Source organism: Nestor notabilis, unplaced genomic scaffold (assembly GCF_000696875.1).
Source record: "Nestor notabilis isolate BGI_N333 unplaced genomic scaffold, ASM69687v1 scaffold3590, whole genome shotgun sequence".
NCBI lineage: Eukaryota > Metazoa > Chordata > Aves > Psittaciformes > Psittacidae > Nestor > Nestor notabilis.
Window position 1 is genome coordinate 36015 of NW_009909538.1, and position 19397 is coordinate 55411.

General features: G+C 44.2%; 1 protein-coding gene across 3 annotated transcripts in view; it reads right to left on the reverse strand.

Moving 5' to 3' along the window:
• The window catches only part of ESRRB (estrogen-related receptor beta), a 38230-nt gene extending 24076 nt beyond the window's left edge, over positions 1 to 14154 (reverse strand). The window contains exons 1-2 of one of the 3 annotated variants that reach the window (XM_010009323.1): positions 13746 to 14154; positions 2187 to 2303 (exon numbers count right to left, since the gene is read on the reverse strand). In XM_010009323.1, coding sequence (XP_010007625.1) covers positions 2187 to 2303; positions 13746 to 14142 — 514 coding nt within the window. In that variant the 5' untranslated portion in view covers positions 14143 to 14154. The remainder of the gene's footprint in view (positions 1 to 2186; positions 2304 to 13745) is intronic. The other 2 variants (XM_010009394.1, XM_010009246.1) reach the window with 2 other exon arrangements.
• Positions 14155 to 19397: the final 5243 nt, after the last annotated feature.

Consider the following 19397-nt stretch of genomic DNA (forward strand, 5'->3'; position numbering starts at 1 on the left):
TGTGCTTCCACCAGGCTTCACATAAAGTTGATTAATCAGTCTTCACAATCCTTTTACAAAGCAAAGCAGTTTGACCCTTATTTCTCATCTTGGGAAACTGAGCAATAAAAAAAACGCAAAGGAAAAAAGATGCTTGCCCCACATTACTTGCCCACTCTGTGTTAGGACGCAGGAGTACTATTTGCAGATTGCTAGTGGAGTCTCCTCTGCTCCTTTTGATATTGTCATGTGTTCTTGCATCCCATTACTATCAATAAATCTTTATACTGCATATTCCATAGCTCCAAATATTATGGGCAGGATCACGGATACACTAATATCAATAGCAAACCATCCTTCCCCATTGGCTTTAATGATGCCAAATCAATCCCTATATGAATAACTAAATACACCTCAGCACAAAAGCAATTGTAGAGTCAAATTTCAGGTTGCCATGTGTAGTATCCCATGAGGTTCAGGAGTTCAGGCACAGCATGGTGTGAGTTAACCTACACTGCTTTCCAGCCTAACTCTGGTCTGGAAGGAGTTAACTGTTTTCACATAACTTGGAGGCTAAGCCAGAGAACCCTTCACAGGAACCTGCTCTGGACTGTGCCAGACTCCCAGAACTGGAAGCAGAGGATGCTCTGGCCACACAGTCAAACATGCCAGTGCAGGCTTCTGGGGCTCTGATCCCCAAGCTGCCAGCTCTGAGAAGCTCAAATACTTGGATGCAGGGCAGCACAGGCACAGGCAGACAGTAAGACTGGACCCATGCTCCTGCTCTGCAGAGTGACTGGAGCCACTTAAAAGCTCAGGCTTTTAAGGTTGGGTTATGGGATTCATATGAACAGGCTTGAGCGCATTACCCATCTGCGCTCCCACTAATGCCAGTGTCACTAGTGTGGATTGGCATGTGGGTAAGGGGATATATCCCCTCCATGAACTACCACATGTAGAGAAACACGTTTCCAGTGGTCCCTATCTAGGTCCAAAAGTAGGTGCCTCCCTCCCAGCAGTGGTTCAAGATCCTCTGAGTCTACCACCTCTACACCTCAGGGAGGACCAGACTACACAAGCCTGCAACTCCTGCCCTTGGTAACTGAGGTGCTTTAGCAGGAAGATATTTAACCACAGAAACTACACATCCATCAAAGAACACAATAGGGTTTAACATCTAATCTACATTCTTAACAACACTGGCTGCCATCAACTTGCCTCTCAAGAAATGAGAGCGCTCTAGTGCAAAGCAATACATGCTCAAGTGACACTGTACAATTCATCACCAGCTGCTATGATGGTATGACCTGGAAGCAAGCTGCATGCTGGCATCTTGGCTCCAGCATACGGGACTTGCGCAGATCACAGCCAGCTGCTGTTCTTTGTGGTTAACTGAGGCGACTATGCTCTGCCAGGTACAGCAATGCAGACAGTTACATGCAATGCTTCTCCTTCCTTCCCCTTCCTTTCCCCTTGCTGCCTCTCTCAGAGGGACCCAAGGGAAATGAAGCTTTAAAGTCAATCCATAAGAATGTGTTTAATTGCCACTGAATTCCCTGTGGTTCACCTTGAATGGACAAGGATTGGGGAGGGCAGTGGGGGAAGGAAAAGCAGCACAAGAAAGAAGCTGAACACTGCTTGGAGAGCAGAGGGCGTTGAACTAATCAACAGGCTGAGCACAATGCAGGTTGGGTGTGCAGGGCAGGGGACCCACAGCTCCCAGACAAACCTGTGCCCATCTTCAGGAAATCTCCCAAGTGGGAGTATGGGCAGTTTTTTGTTGCACACTGTGCCATAGCTCTTCCTTAACTCCATCCTTACTTTACAAAGCCCAGTGAAGCCAGTTGTGATCACACAAAGGGCAAAATGACCTCAATACTGCAAAATGACCTGGGGAGCAAGAAGTGAAACACCTTCCAGCCTGGGGTTCCTTTGGGAAAGTCTGGCACTGACAGTTTCCAGTTATTTTTCAAATTTGCATGTATTAGAAGTAATATCCTATCATGAGGGTGCTGGCTAGAACCCCTCTTCTCTCTAGACTGCCCTCTTGGTCTCTGCCCATCCTGACTCTTTTACAAAGCCTGTAAAAAAATACCTTTGGAAAGCTAGAGAGGGTAAGCGTGTAGTTAGCCTAAGAGATCCTGCAAGGCCTGGAGTCTCAGGTGCTGTTGGGACAGAGAGCAATTCTCAGTCTGACTCTGTCTTACCTTCTTTTAGCATCCCCACTTTGAGGCATTTCATGAAGCGACAGGCCTGACAGGACTTGCGCCTCCGTTTCGTGATCTCACATTCATTGGTGGCCGGGCAGCTGTATTCAATATTCCCTGCAATCAAACACAAAGATGGTCACCCAGGAACCATTTTCTCCCCAGTGATCCAGGGACAAGCTGTAGTGCCCAGATATTCCCACCACCATCAGTCTGTATATGCTGTATGTTTGCTCACACATTTGCACACACACATACTCTGAGATCACAGCTGCCTGATGATGGCTCTTAGAGAGCCCAGCACTATGTAGAAGACATTTCAGAAAAAACCAATACTGCTCTAAGTATTGAGAGAAACCTGTCCATCCAAGGGGGTGACTGCAATGCTGGGCTTTCAGATGCAATGTCCTCTCCAGGCACATCATCGTCCCTTGTGCTGCATCCTTTATAACCTGGCCTGTTCCCTGAAGTCCAGAGCTGAGAGTGGTAACAGTTTAGACATTAGCAGCATTTCCTCTGTGGCCAGTCTTGCTCCATGTAGGAGGGATGTTACCTGCCCTTTCTTGCCTTGCCTAGGGGAGCAGGGAGCTCAGGGATGACATTTTGTCCTTCGCTTTCTCCTGCCTGCTGGCATACTACAGGCAGCAGGGAAGCAGTAGGTGCAGACTGAGAAGATGGATAAGATGTCCTGTAAAATGGACAGTTTCTCTAGGCACATCTTTCCAGTTTTACTTTATTAGTCCTTGTGCACCTGCATCTCATCCCTCTGAAAAGAGCATCAGCATTTTTTTCCTCATTCTTTTTCACTTATGATCACTTCATGACATTGCCTCTGAGATAAAACGGGAAGAAGCATCCCAAATTTACTTCTGGTCACATAATATTTTATCATAAGCCAAGAAAGAAACTGAAACATGGATGCAAAGGTCTGATATGAGAATGTAAGTGCTGGATCACAGTATAATGTAGCAATTATTTAGTCCTTGAAGAAAACAAACAGAAATGGCTGTCTACATCCTGCCGTTCATTTTGGAGGTGATATTTCTGAAGAGAGTTATTCAATGTTTGCTGCAGAGCAGGACTGGAAATCTAAGCTTGACAGCGATGCATTGACAATGACAATACATTTAAGGCAGTCTAACTACTGGGTGAATCAGGCAGCTCCAAAAAGGATTTCTAAGCTCTACAGTCAGTTCAGAAGAATGAAGAAGTTGGTTTGGTGGTTTAGAGCAAGAAATCAAGATTCAAGAGTTCAATTAGAGCTACAGGAAGAAATGTAGATAAGAGCCAAGAAAGCACACATTATGGACTTTGTATACCATCAGATTAGAAGTAGAGCTTACAATTTAGTAGCACTGGGACAGGACTTGATTTTTGTTCCTACTTCTGTAATGGATTTCTATGTTGTTGTGCAAGACCCTTCCATCCTCTAAATAAAGATCAACAATCTGATACATAACAATATCTGGGGTTAGACTCTGGGGCTAACTAAGCAGTTGGAAAGCCCATTGGGAATCTGAGTCGAAAGACAGAGCACGGATTCAAAAGGAATAAAGTACTCATTATGTCTGGCCCATGCTGTGTGAAATCCCAGGAGCACACAACCCCAAAGCCCAAAGGTGATCTGCCAGCTAGTTATAAACCTTTTACCTCTTGGCCTTGTTTTGTCACAAGACTTGCAACTTGCCCCTAAAGCTTCAGCCCAGCCACCCCATTCCTCACCATTGATAATCTGCCCCCAAAATGCAGCTTGTCTGCAGGAGCAGTGTGCTGCACAAGTTGCTTCCATTCAGACTGTATTTCGTCATTGTGCAGCACCTGAATTTCAATAACCAGCAATGTATCAACATTCTGAGAGCTGGAAATTGAGATTCAGGCTTGATCTCAAGGTAATAAACAAACTCCTGCTTTAGACACACAGCTCCAGCACATTACAGACTGATGTACTCATCAGAGGCCCTTACCTCATGATCAGATACTTGCTGTGCCCCACACAGGAAGGAACAGAGACAGAACAAACCTGGGAGAACACTCCAACACAGCCTCACTTCGGAAGATTTTGCCTTAGTTTCAATACCCACCTTTCTCAACAAAGCTAGGACCAGACTTCTGGAGAGATGTAAAACTTCATGTTTCGTGGTCTCATGGCCAAAAATTTGCCCCCTAACAGAGACACTGGACCAAGGGCACTGAGCCCTTGTAGCAGCGGGAGGCAGTGACAGCCCTCATCTGGTAGCTCAAGCTCCATCTACCCTGTGTCAAGTAGACCTCCCACTTTCCTCATGCCTCCAGCCCATGAACTCCTTGACAAGCAAAGTACTGGAAAGAGTTTACGAAACCTACATCACAACTAAATGCAATAGTGTCAGAGTAGGTATAGGTACTGGTTACCATATACATGCTGCCTGTACAGCTTAAAAAACAGTTCTCAAAGGCACTTCCATACTGGGATCATGACTGTTTAAGGAGCAGAGCCAGAGGAGAGTGGGCAAGGGGCAAGCTTCCCTTCCTGGGTGGAAAAGCAGTGGCCACCACATAGTGTAGCATCCATGGGGTTTGCTGGCGAGCGCAGCTGAAGAAATACACCCATTCACCATACTTACTGCCTTCACACTAAACATAGGCTCACATGCCCCTTCCACACACTGTGCCCAGTCTAAAGGAAGAAAAGCACCAGTAGCTGTGTCTTACAGCCCTCTTTACAGGTGCAAATGCTAGAGGTGAGACCCGCTGTACCCTCTTCACACAAGACAATGCTTCCAAAGTAAATGAGGTTTTATATTAGGCCTCAAAACATGCTCTGCACTTCATGGATTGAGAGCTACAGCTGGGGGCAATACCTGTCATTACTGCAGGAAACAGGGACATCACCAGAGAAGGCACAATCAGCATTACCCAAGCAGAACTCATCCAAGAAATACTATCATCTCCAAACTTTAACAAAGTTCTCTGACTTTTTTGTGTGTGTGTGTGTCTCAATTTCTTTTATGGGTCCTGGGGCTGGCTGCCAGCACAGTGAGCTGCTCACAGCTCCCTGTAATTTCTGTAAGTGCCCTGTGATAAAGTGATGAGATTAACTCATCGAAATTCCAGCAGCCTCCCAGTGGCTGGCGGTCACACCACCAGCCCAGCTGCCGGTGGCCGGTCCCCCCACCGGCCCGGCTGCCGGCGCAGGGTGCTCCAAGAGAGCTTCCTCTTCACTGCAGCAGCTTGGGCTGCTGCAAGACCCTGCAGAAAGGCATGAACACACAAAGGTACACATGGACAAGTCGGTATGCAAGTATAAAATTCAAGTCAAGTCTCTGTGTGTCATGAACCGTAGATTACATGACCCAGAAGGGCAGAAAATGGGATAATCTAATAGACAAGGCCTTCGTTTGAACTGTTGCTTATTAGAATAGATTTCCTCGACTTAGTCAATATTTACATTTGATGTGAAAATCTGCTAGGACCTCACCAATGCCACGGCACAAGATTTACCTAAAAAATGGCTTCAATAAATCAAGTAGTAGGTGACCAGATCAGAGTCTGGATTTGTTCTAAGCCTTCATATGTTGCCTTGCAGGGCAAATCACTTCCTCCCTGTGTCCTAGTTTGCTCATTTGCAAAACAAAACAAGCACCAAACTTACCTTCTGGGGAGACTGTAAGTCTTGATTGTTTAAGGTTTAACTGTACTTTAAACTCTTTAGATGAGAGATGCTAAGAAATAGCCAAGGACTATTAAAGTGATAGATCATATTTTTACTCTATTTTCTGTAAAATTAGACCTTTGACCATTAAACAATTTGGAACATAATTTCCAGTGCACACATAGTAAGAGTACCTGAAAATTACACCCCAGAGCATGGTCATCAAGAGACCCCATAGCCACTATACCTCTCTGGAAAGGGGAAGATGCCTCCCTGCGCTTGGGGAGTCAGTAAAGTCCCACCCAGCTCCTGCTTAAGTTATGGACAGGACTTCTTAGAAGAGTTGAGCTCAGAATTAATAAAGCACTGAGAGTACAAGCTGCTCCCTGTTTATTGATCCTGCCTTTCTACAAGGAAACATGGTGATGATTATAAACAAGTAGCCAATCAAGTTTTTAAAGCTAAAGCATTTTTATCTTCTGTTTTCTGAAGAAAACTCATCTCTCCTCTTTTTCTGGTTTAATCTTTGTCGCTTTTCACTATTCTTTTCCTCTACTCTTCTTTTCTTGCTTACTCTGTCCTGCTTTGCACTGCTGCACAGAGACTTCTCATCCCTTCCTTTGGGTGACTCAGAGGGCCAGACGACTGCATGCAGGTTTTCCTGAATTTCAGAGGAAAACCCAGATTCAGATAAATCTGCTATTAATTTCCAAATTCCATTCATTCAAGTCATAACTTTCATCCCAGTGATTTGACACAGCATGCTATGGCTGCAATAAACGGTGTGGTGCCACTCTCTGCTGGCCCCCCAGAGCCAGAGGGCTGACAGCAAAACAGGGAAATCCATCTCATAGGCACCTCAGCTCATGCATTTGTTTTCTTTTATCTCAATTTTGGTAACAATTATTACACTGCCCTCACAGCTTTGGGGGTTTTTGTTTGGAATTTGATAGGTTTGTTCGTTTTACAATAATTGCTTGCAAAATTCCGTAGCCTTAGGAAGATCCCACCTGGCAGTCAATGTAATGCCTCCAAGGAACAGCTCTTCTGCATGACTTGGCCAGCCTGCAGGAGAAAGCAACCTTACTTTCAATAAGCCACTAGCTGTGATGACACTTTCATTTCAGTACCCACAAGCTTTTGTCCTGAATCCTTTTAAACTCTGTTTCTGGTAAACAGATCATTTGGGTGTCTCAGTGAAAAGGGACCTGAAAACTGTAAAAAGGCCCTTGGTGAGTGCAGTGCCAGATCAGCAGTTCCTCTGCCCTCAGCAGGCACCTGCCTGACCTCCTGTACCAGAACGGAGAACACTGATAATATGCATGGAGTATCACCTTCCACTTAAACCAGCCCTTTAACTGAGGCATCAGAGCCTGAGTCCTGGTGTGAGAAGTACTTTGTGAAAATCAGAGGAAAATCTCTCCAATGATCTGCATGAGGTAAGGTGGAGGTAGAGGGGGTATTTTTTAAGTTACAGTTTTCAAAGAAACGGATTCAAATATCGAACCTGTAAATCTGTATTTAGGCACTTGAATAAGTGACCTGATTTTCAGCAGGGCTGTCCTATGCTTCCAGGTGCCTGAGTATATACACCCATCCATAGAGGCTCCTATTTTTGGAAAGGAAAAAATCAACAAACAATCAACACCCCCCCACCAACTTCCCTCCCTCCCACCCAAAAAAAACCAACCCAAACCCAACTACCACAAAACATAAACAAAAAACCCCAACAAAAACCAAACCCAAAACCCTCCCCACCCTAGTACACATGCTTATCATTTGCAGGAAAATGAGACTTTGGAAAAGCAGGTGAGATAAGCCCCAGTACTTGGATTAACCAAAATTTTACTTTATGCAGCTTATATCATTAGGGACTGTAGTGGTAGGACAAGGGGTAATGGCTTTAAACTTAAACAGGGGAAGTTTAGATTAGATATAAGGAAGAAGTTCTTCACAGTGAGGGTGGTGAGGCACTGGAATAGGTTGCCCAAGGAAGTTGTGAATGCTCCAACCCTGGTGGTGTTCAAGGCCAGGCTGGACAGAGCCTTGGGTGACATAGTTTATTGTGGGGTGTCCCTGCTCATGGCAGGGGGGTTGAAACTAGATGATCTTAAGGTCCTTTCCAACCCAAACCATTCTATGATTCTATATAGTAAGAAAAACAGAAATGTGAGGAGAAAGACTTGAGAACCTTTGACACTATGAGAGGAAAACAGCGTAGCTATAGGTGTAACACCATTTGCCTCTTCAGGTGGCACACCTAGCTCAAGCTCCAAAAAAGAGGACTTAGATATTTCAAAGAACCTCACTCAAATCAGCCTCCAGCTTGCAAGAGGATGAAGGAGATGGGTCCTGAGGCTCTCTACTGGCAGCAAGTTTGTCTGTGGGGTTCCTAACACAGAAATACTTTACCAAAGTTCCACAGAAAACATCCTTTTGCATGGAGTTCTCTGAACAGATGCACTGAGGCAAAAAGAAAACACAAGACTAATAGAATTGAGCTGCACTGGAGATGGTTTTCTGAGTCCAAATGCTAGAGCTGTGAATAGTAAGCAGCATTCAGGCACCAGACCTAGGGAATGCTGCACTATTGCTGGTTAAGTTTCAGAAGTTTTTGAAAACTCAGAACATCTCCTGGTCTTTTTGCTGTGAACTCCCACCTGAAAAGTAGCAGGCACATTTCTGAGAAGGACAGAAGGATAGGACAGTGCCTGCCTACCATGGCTGCTACTATAGGGACACAAACCCTCACTTTTGTATTTCACAGGCCCTTTGCTGATCCTGTGGATGGCAGTGGTTTTCTGCTCAGGAAAATGAGCAAACTCTCTCACTGCTCCTCCCTTCCCAGGAGCCACTCTAACCACTGTAATGATTACCAGGAAGTCCTAGAAGATGCCAGGTTTTGTTACAAGCCTGTTATAAATCCCTACAAGTCTTCTGAGACGTATTAGCTGTATTTGAAGCCCCTTACCGATGGAAGGGCATAACAGCACAGCAGTTGTGCTGCTATACTCACTGTGTTTGAAGCTTGCAAGATTCAAGCAGGGAATCCACAGATACAGGCACTTTGCCTGATCCACAACCTGCCTATTCAGAAAATAATGGTAAATACGTCTCTTCTCTCTGACTCTCCAATGACCAGCTCTCTCCAATATCACTCCCTGCAAGTCCTGTTGTATCACATTACGGATATGAGTTCCAAGAACACACAAAGATCAGGGAGAGAAGTCTTAATTTGGATTTATTTTAATTCAGATTTATTAAAGCTGAGCTTTAAGCTTTTATTTTATATTAATGGGTCATTTTAGAAATAGCCTTAATTTTCACCATTTGAAGATGAAAAATAGATGAAGGGTAGTCATGAATATGTTGAATAATAAGGGACTTGTATGGTTACACAGAACTGTTATTAATTGATATTCAGAATAGGCAAAACCAGTTGTAACGACTGATGAACAAAAGATAACAGCAATATGTTTGACTGATATATAATGCTTTATCTACTGAACAAACTAATAAAAGCAGGAATAGAGTTAGATTAGAATCTGTATCCAGTAAGAAATCCAGCATTTGCCTTTGTCCTAAATTTGGATAAATGGATTAGTTAGGATTTCCATGGAATGGAATTCAGAAAAACTTTAATTCAGAACCATCCAAAGTATATTATCTTTCATGTAACAGACCCATTCCATTCAGCTGATATGAAATTATTGGTTTCAAATCACAGAATGGTTTGGGTTGGAAGGGATCTTAAAGATCATGTAGTTCCAACCACTTTGCCATGGGCAGGGACACCTTCCACTACACCAGGTTGCTCAAAGCTCCATCCAACCTGGCCTTAAACACTTCCAGGGATGAGGCATCCACAACTTCTCTGGGCAACCTGTGCCAGTGTCTCACCACCCTCATAGGAAAGAATTTTTTCTTAATATCTAATCTAAATCTAGCCTCTTTCAGTTCCAAGCCATTCTCCCTTTCCTTGTATCTACACACACCTGTAAAAGGTCCCTCTCCAGATTTCTTATAGGCCCCCTTTAGGTGCTCGAAGGCTGCTCTAAGATCTCCCCAGAGCCTTCTCCAGGCTGAACAAGCCCAACTCCCTCAGCCTGTCTTCACAGAAGAGGTGGTCCAGGCTCTCTTAAACACTAAAAGAAGCACACTTCAACATGCCCAAACCTCAGATTCTCTATCTTCGCTAGATTGCACCTTCAAGAATATTCACACTAAGTCAGGTGATGCCCATGGCACATATTTTTATGGGGGACACTTGCATCATGAAGGTAAATGCAGACTGCCACTAGAATATAATGGGGACCCAAAGCACAGTTCCCATAGAGCAAGACAATGGTACAGGAAGAGGATTCAATTTTTGTCAGACAGCCTAGCTACATATCAGGTCAGAATTTCCCACTCAAAGCATGGGAAGTTCAGCCCTGGGATTCAAAATAACATGTTCAGAGAGAAAGGCCTGCAGCCCAGTGGCATATGCTATCATCTTGTCTCAGGTTTTCACCTCTCCATCTCAAGCACTGCCAGTGCTGCAAAGTGGAAACAGCACACAGGTTTCCAGGCCTTGATCCTTCTCTTGGGCTATGTAACATAACATGAGAGAGGTCACAAGTGTGACTCCCCCCAAAACCTGTGGGACAGGTTAGGATGTGCTGTGTGATCCTAGCTTACTTCTGCAAAACCAAATATTCCAATTCAGCCTGAAGTGAATCAATAGTTTGGATTTTTCTCATTTCTTTTTAATTCCAAAAGTCAATCTTTTTCTTAGGGAAATGTGACTCAGTACAAATTCTGCTTTCCTTTGGAAAAATGTTGCAGATGGAAAACTCCTACGTAGCAACAGTAGTGACCCCAGAGATAACCAGCCATGCCCATGGTGGCTTTCAGCCTATTTCCTCCAGCATCACTTGCAAAGCACCAGCCCTCATGCTGTCCAGGACAGCCTGGCCTCACGTGGCTAAGGGAGAAAGTGAGTGGCAGAGCTGTCAGGCTCGAAAAAGGTCTGCAGCTTGGATGTCTGCTCTTCCCACTGCTGTAGCAGCAGCGGGAGCAGAGAGGCTATTGCAAGATCCTCCTGCCTCAAGACATGCAGGTTTTACCTGGGTTAGTGCAGCTAAACAAACAACAGGCAGACTGGGTCTTTGTAGCAGGGAAGGAGGGTACTTGGAAAGGGGATTTAGTGTGAAGATCTGCTTCATAATCAGTGTTAGCTAGATAAGGCTGTGGTAGTGTAATCATCCAGGACAGATTTAGACCCATTTTCTAGCAGCATGCACACCTATTACTTAATAAAGTTACCAAATGTAGGGCCAGCAGATTAAGTACTCTCATAACAGTCATGGGTTTTCCATCTTTCAATACTTAGGCACAGAGAAGTGAAGTGGCTGGTTGAAGACCACAAAAGCCTGGTGAATTTACCTACTGCATCTCCTGAGCACCTGGGAAATCCTTCGGTCTTAGCTCCATCCCTGTGCTCAAACTGTTAAATCAACATCATTTCTACACACCAGAATCACATCAAGTCTTTTGATAACAGGGGATACAATTGTGTAACATATACATCTGCATGCTTTCTGCACACCCTACATCAACGGTAGGCAGCCTAGATGAAGATTTTCCCACTGCTTCAGTTAAATACTTAACACATGTACTGAATATAATACAGTTGGCAAGATGAACGCTTTTTGGAAATGCTTTTGCTACTCTCTCTTTTATATGATCCTTAAACCCTTTTTCCCTGCATACCCAGAGCTGTGCCTGGATATTGTATGCACTGCAGTAGAGCCCTGGGAATGGTGCATTTTCTTGACTCAGCCAAACTCTGCAGCCCTTTTTGCTGCCTGCTCCCCTGGGCTCAGCCTTCAGCTCCATAGCTGAAATTTCTCATCCTTGGGCACTGCACACTCAGCTCTCCCACTCTTGGGAATAAAAGCATTTTTGGTACCTCAGTAGCCAGCCAAAGCTGATGTCAAGGTAAGAGAAATCTCCACTTATTCCTTTCCCTCATCTGTTACAAGTTAACAGGCAATCAATTAGGGAACCACAGGGAGAACACGGCTGTGCTGGGGAGAGGGGGTTGGAGGGAAGTGCTCTCCCCTCTTGGGATTCAGTCAGCTGACATATCACCAGGCTGACACAGGTTTTAGGAACTGCTGCCCTGCATAATTTTCTTCTGAATTTCTCTGAAAACTCTTCAAAAGTTTCCAGGTCTTTTTTTACCTCTCTAGGTTAGGCCTCTCTTCTGCTCTGCCAGAGGCGCTCCAGCATCACTCCCATGAGGGGTTAGTTTTTCAGTCTCTTCCTGTATAAGCAGCCCCTAGGGCTTTGCTTCAGAGTACTACCCTCTCTCCTTTAGCACCCGAATGTGCCAAAACGAAACACTGGGAATGGGTCCAAGTGCTGGAGGAGGGACATAGTCAGTGCTGACAGTCAGAAGTGCAAGTAGAAGTTCACATTCAATCACAGGAGATTCAGCAATGACAAATCACAGAAACCCTGCCAGGGAACAACAGGCCAATGCCCTAGAGATGGCCATGCTTTCCACACAGCATAATGAAAGAAGAGTCGTCAGTGGGGCAATACAAAGTGATTATTCCCACAGCTGGATAACAGTAAGGAGAGACATCTAGAAACCATGAAATTAAGCTAGAAATAGTGAATTCTACAGAGCCCTGGGCTGAACTGCACCCTCTACTGCTCTGTCCACTCCAGAGTTGAACATCCCCAGTGACAGAGAGTAATCAGGCCCATTCAATGAACAAAAATAAAATGCGTGCTCTCCCCACGTGTGCCTTTCTTTCATTTCACAGGAGACAAGGAAGTGTTGCCGTGGTGGATTGACCCCAGCCAACTGCCAAGTACACACAAAACTGCTTTCTCACTGGACATCTGTGCCCAGTCAATCCACTGTGGCTGGGTAAACACAATACGCTTTCCACTGGAAGGTGAAGGATTCTGTTCTTTTCCCAGTTAGAGAATGTAGGAAGGAAAGGCTTTGTTCACACAGGGCCTGCTTATGTAAGTACACCCAAGCATCCATGGATACTGGAGTTTGCCTGGAGGCACTCCTTCTTTTGGCTATAAGGTACCTGCATGAGTGCACATCTGCAGCATACCTATGCAGTCAGGACACAGTCGTACACCTTACATGTGAATTGTACATGCAGGTGCAATGCACTGCAATCCATCTACACATACACGCACCAGGGTTTTCAAAACCATCTGAGGAATTTCTCATCCTTAGTAAGACTGACAAGAACTGGGTATCTCTATCTCCTTCAGTGTCTAAATTTTTTATCTTTGAATTAGTTGCATCTTATTGAAAAGGGCTGTTGGAACTAGCAAAGGAGGAACACAGAAAATTGACTCCCATCCAAGTGCCTGTCCAGCCTTGCGGTGAGGTCTATATGGAGTCCACAGCCACAAATAAAGACTGTCAGGACAGAGTGAGAAACTCGATTCCTGCAGTGCATGCTGGAGCTTTCACCTCAAGGTGCAGACATCTCTAAAGAGAAGCCATCTCTAGACAGGAGCATTTACCCTTCAAATGGGCCTTAAAAACATCTTTAGAGTGCAAAGCATTTCCTTTCCAGGCCTCACTCCACTAGCAGCCACATTATCAGGGTATCAGTGCCACTAGGCCAGATACCCAGATCTGGTAGCCAGCCGGCCTAGGAACTTGGCAAAGGTTCCTACCATGACAAAGCCTAACTTCAGATCCAGGTTGATTTGGAAGGACCAGATCTGAGCAGGAGGAAAGATAAAGCATACAAAAGGATGGAGGTTTAGGTGCATTACATGCACCCTCTCCTTCTCCCTTTTATATGACACGGAAACACAGCAGTCTCAGCAATGTCTGGGGCTGCCTCCCTTTTTTGCTATGAAACAAATGTCTCGGTTTCCCTCCCTTCCCACCATACCTTGAATAGTCCTCTTGAAGAAGGCTTTGCAAGCCTCACAGGAAGCCACACCATAGTGGTACCCAGAAGCAATGTCCCCGCACACCAGGCACAGCCGCTTGGGGATTGCATTGAGCATGTACTCGCACTTGGTGGGCGAGTCTTCCATGATGGTGCTGGCGCAGTCATCGTAACGCTTGCGGCAGGACCCACCACCAATCCCTGTGCCATTGAACATGGGTGGTGAATCTAAGCCATTGGGGTGGCCACCCATGGCGATGCTGTAGCCACCGCTAGCGTCGGAGGAGCCACTTGGGCTGTGGTGGCTGATGGCGTCAATTCCAGAAGATGGGCTGGAGGGCTCAGTCTTGATGAAGGACCCACAGCTGGAGGACAGGTGCCGCTCCTCCGTGGCCATTCTGCCGAGCAGCCTGCGGGGAGAGAGCAAAGGCACTCAGAGACCTCCTGGCCAAACCCAGCTCCAGGTTGGTCAAAAGAGAGCTCTCCTTTTCCCACCTCAGTCCAGCTCCAATTGGCTCAGGCAGTTCAACCCCACCCTGGTCCTTCTCCTTCAGGAGTATCAGTATAACTCAATAAAAACCAGCATGCCTACTACCCAAAACCTCACACTAGAATAAAGACAAGGCTATTGATGTAGACCATGATTTCAGGCTGTTCAAAGGCTGCAGTGCTGGGAAGGGGCATCAGTGCTGACAAGGCACAATCTACCCCTGGGACAGCAGAAAGAAATGAGCCTGTCTATGGCAGACCTGGTGAAAAAGATGTTTGGTTAGTTCAGAATGCACTGCCCTGGCTCTAAGCAAAGAGTTCACTAGCAGACCCTGCAGAAAGGACCACTCAGATTGGATTTTCATTTGTAATACAACAGTAGTTGATTAATTTTCATGTTGGATTTCCTCTTCCCTCTCTCCTCCCCCTTCACGATCATCACTAAAAGAGGAACTTAGAAACTGATGGAAAATCATGTGATCAAAAGTTTCATCCAGCTTAATCTTAAATCTTTGTTTACTAGTATAGGGCTTTTGCACAGAGATGCTTCTCTCAAATTCCCATTTCTTAGAGAGGTTTATGCTCTTAAGTATATGGAAATGACTGCATCTTTACCAAATGTGAAGCTCTTAGAATCATAGAATGGTTTGAGTTGGAAAGGACCTTAAGATTATCTGGTTCCAACCCCTCTGCCATGGACAGGGACACCTCACACTAGACCATGTTGCCCAAGGCTCTGTCCAGCCTGGCCTTGAACACTGCCAGGAATGGAGCATTTACCACTTCTTTGGGCAACCTGTTCCAGTGCCTCAGCACCCTTGCAGTAAAGAACTTATTTTAGTAAAAAAAAAATAAAAAATAAAGTTTAATAAAGAATAATAATGCAATTAAAAAGTTTAATAAAACTACTTACTTTAGTCACAGATAGTCTTACTCCTTACATAAATGTTCAGTCATTTTTAGAACACTGCTAATTTTCATGACAACTTACGGCAATGAGTTCCAGGGATTACTTGCGTGGTGTATGAACAAACAAAAAAATCCCACTTTTATATGCCTATACTGTATTTGCAGCCTTTCAGGCTCCCTGAACATCTCCTGACACTCCTCAAGAAATGTACTTTTGCCACGTTCTCCTCATTCAGCTCTTCGCTATCTATATAATTGTTCTTCACGCAGAAGTTTTTGCAGACCTCTTATCTGCTTCATCATCCATCTCTGAACTTCCTCCTGTCTGGCTATTTCTGTTCAGTCCAGAACAAAGTTCAATAAGCCAGCTCCTCAGCAGCACGAAACTGGCACTGCTCCATCACTTCTCCAGCTGAAGGTCTGGACAGTGCTCATGCCATCAATTACCTACTGACATTACCATATTTTCAATGTTATTTTCAGCCTATTATATAACTCTTCACACTGTTTGCTTTTTTTCTTTAAATTAAAATCTAAATTGTTACCTTTATTCAACAGTGAATATCAGCAAGTAGCTTACTGCAATCCTCAGAACTTTTCCTGTGTTGCTACAGTTAATTTAGAATCCATTAAGATGTATGAAAAAATCAAATTAATACCTTCTGGTGTGCAATGTTTTGAAATAGGCAACAGTGCATTTCATCTACCACTGTGCTGTCCATGCATCCAGCTTTATTATGATCCTCTGGAGTTTTTCAGTCTTCCTCGATAAGTTGATGTCATCTGCAGTCTCATTGTTCATCCACATCCCAGATCATTTAACACATGGATCAAACACCAAAACACTGATCTTTGTGGGTGATTCGTGTTAACTTTTATCATGCTGAAAATTGAGTTCTATTTCTTTACTGGGTAGGGTATGTATACCCTTCCTTTTCTGTCTCAGACACTTTTTAATTGATAATAGTATTAACCTGAGAGGTTATATTTTCCCTTCAGCAAGATAATTTTTCAAAGGCTTTTAAGAAAACCTAAATACATGCATTTTCCTGATGACATGTCCAAAGAATTCTGACTGACTGGGGATGCTTGACTTTTCTTCTTGGAAGCTCTGCTGGTTTAAAGTTACCATACCACAGTCATGTGGGTAACTTCTATTTTTATTTCAGTTTCAGCCTATTTACCTGGTATTTGTGGCAACTCCTTCTGCCAAAAGGTCAAACCTGTCAGGAGACAGGACAAAACATTCTGTGATACAGCAAGGCTGGAGTGCGCGTGTATATATCACATCTGTGTCTGTTGATACGAATGTAGATGTTTGATAAGCAGCAACTTCACAGTCCCGCATCCTTACAATTTCATTTGACCCATGTATCTCCTAATTTTCCCTTCTTTGTTTCATCCTCAATGTTTGACCTCAACTCCTACCTCTGGAATCAATCAGCTAAGTTTGTCATTTGGCAAGACTCTTGACCTTGAGAGTATGGGCAAGCATCTCATGTTCCTCAGCTGTTTTGTGTGGTGTTACTTGAGAGGATTCCAGAGTTTGGTTCCTCTCAGAGACAGTGTGATGAGCTGATGAATGCCCATGCTTTGCTTAGACGGTCTCACTGGACTAGCGGCCATGGAGCAGTTACAGAAGTAATTGCTGCAGGTGCATTCATCTTTAATCCTGCAGGGCACCTAGACACATTGCAGATCTCCTGGTGTAATGCCAGCTGACTGTGTGGAAGATGAAGCTTTGCTAGCTGAGACCAGATCTTAGCACCTCACAGCAAAGCTGAAAGCTGCTGTGCTGGCCCAGATGCTGGGACTTTTCCCTACCTGAGAAGTGCATTTATAGTAAAAATCTGAAGATCATTGGGCACAATAATGTGAATTGGGGACAAAATGGAAGGCAAAACCACCATAAAACACTGTTCTGCACTGCAGAACTCCACATTAAAAGGAGTCGGAATGTTAAAGGCAGACAGAGGACACCACTATGATAAAGGCATGACAAGGAGGTGAGTTGTACTGTCAGGTTCAGTTAGCAGAGTTCAAATACCAGTTTCTGTCTCTTAAAAAGCCCAGAATTCACAGAGGACCCACTGAGGTATTTCCTCTCCATAAAATAAAAGAGGGGAGATCAGTCTCCTAGGATGAACACACTTCTCAACTCACAACCTCAATTAAGGAGCCTTCCTCCCAAAGGAAGGCAAACGGTGACAGTGACTGTCTGATTGCAAATCAAGGATAGCAACAAACCCCCTACACCCTTAGAGGTGAGGATGCTCCCATTCCCTTCCAGGAGACAGTAATACACAGTGAGCTCTGGTTAGATATGAACATGTGCTTTAGAGGCAAAAGTCCTTAACACCAAGACAGATCATAGCCAAGGTGACTCCAGCCATTCCAGACCTTGTGCTATTCTTTTCTGGCCTCTGATGCAACTTTCACAGTTGATTATTGCTGGCAACACACGCTGAGTTAAGCCTCACCAGCTCTGACTTTCTGCAAGTCTCATGGAGATCCCATGGTGATTTTTAAACAGATTCAAGAGTGTCCCCTGGCAATGAAATAAAACATCTTGAACTTCAAGAAGAACAGCTAAATGTTTCTTTCAAAGAGTTCAAAGTGATGAACAACCATTTTGCTCATCTCTAGTTACCTTAATAGGAATGTAAAAGGAGAGAGACTTGATCCAACTCTCCTCCATGCTGGCACAGGAAACTCCGTTACTATTTCTGTGGCTGTGTAACAGGCTTAGAGGTTCTAAACGTTTCGTTCTTTTCACCTTTCCTCATGATAGGTCATTCTCTCTAATCCCTTTAGCATCTTTGTGGCCCTTCTCTGGATTTGTTCCAACTTGCCTGGGTCTCTCTTGCAGCAAGATGCCCTGAATTGCACAGTGCGATGCACAGCAGTACAGGGAAGAGTCACTCTGGAAAGAACACAGCCGGGCAGACATATGGACCAACTAAGCAGTAGCTTTGCCAGACATCAGGGTGCACATCAGCTCACATCATTCGATACCCACTGTCTCATTGGGACCTCTCTGAACATAAGCTGCTTTTGCTGCTGTGCTCTGTACAACATGAAATTTGGAGATTCTCCTTGTTGTAAAGTAGATCCAGTATCATCTTCAAATCACACATTGTCAATTGCCACTTGTTTTACCAAGGCCTGTTAGTAATACTAATTTTTTCAGCCTAGCTCTTCTTTTTTCTACTTCAGTTTTTTTCTTCTGTCTTTCAGTGCATTTTCCTCCACGTCACTAATGAATATTTAAAGTCAAAACACTGCCCTTTTGGACACCACCTTTGCAGAAGGATAAATAATGTTTCTACCCTTTCTGTTTACACCCTGTCAGCTAATCCATGATTCATTTCACAGGATTTGTATCAAAACCAATTTGATCTGATTTCCCTAATAAGATCTAGCACAGCTTTGTGTCAGAAGCCCATGCATGATGAGACAGTCTATCCATTGCATTTCTTTTACTCACTAATTATCTAATTGTATCAAGAGAGGTTATTGTCTGCTGCACTCCTGTTTCATAAACCCACTGCTGTTTATCACTAACAATGTTGTTAGCCTTTACGTGCCTATAACAACCCTCAGACAAGCATGCTCCAACCTCAGTGATTCTGAATGTAAATATGCAAGTTCAGACCAAGTCAAGATTGTACTTTAGGTTTTTATCCATTAGTGTTATCTGCCTTGGGCAGTGATGTTGGGTTAATGTTACAAGTTCCACCAATCCTTCTCTATCCTTTCATCTTTTGCCATTTCTCTGTAATGCCTGGACTGCTTATGAGTTTAATGCTTTCTTAAGAACACCAGCAATACTAAGAGAAGGAAAGACTGCCAGATGGACAGGACCAGAAAGGGACAAAAGATTAGTGTTACAAAATCAAGGCAGTAAATTTTGGCCCCAATTTTCTTATTTTTAAACTTCAAGGATTACAAGTTTATGATTGATGCAGCTAAGGCTATTTTACTGCACATCCTTTGAGGTTATTTTTGCCAGAAACGGTCATTTGTAGCTATGCTCACCTCTTTACTGACCCACTTCTGTATATGCCAGCTACAGGAAATCAGTACTCTTTATCTACAAGTCTTCACCTGTCTCAAGAGAAACATGGTCCACCACTTACATCTGCTTAGCAAGATAGCCAGAACAATATCTAGCTTTGAAACTGAAGGCAACTTTTCCCCACCAGAAGAATTCTCTATTGGCTAAAGGGACCCACAATTCAGTAACTTAATAAC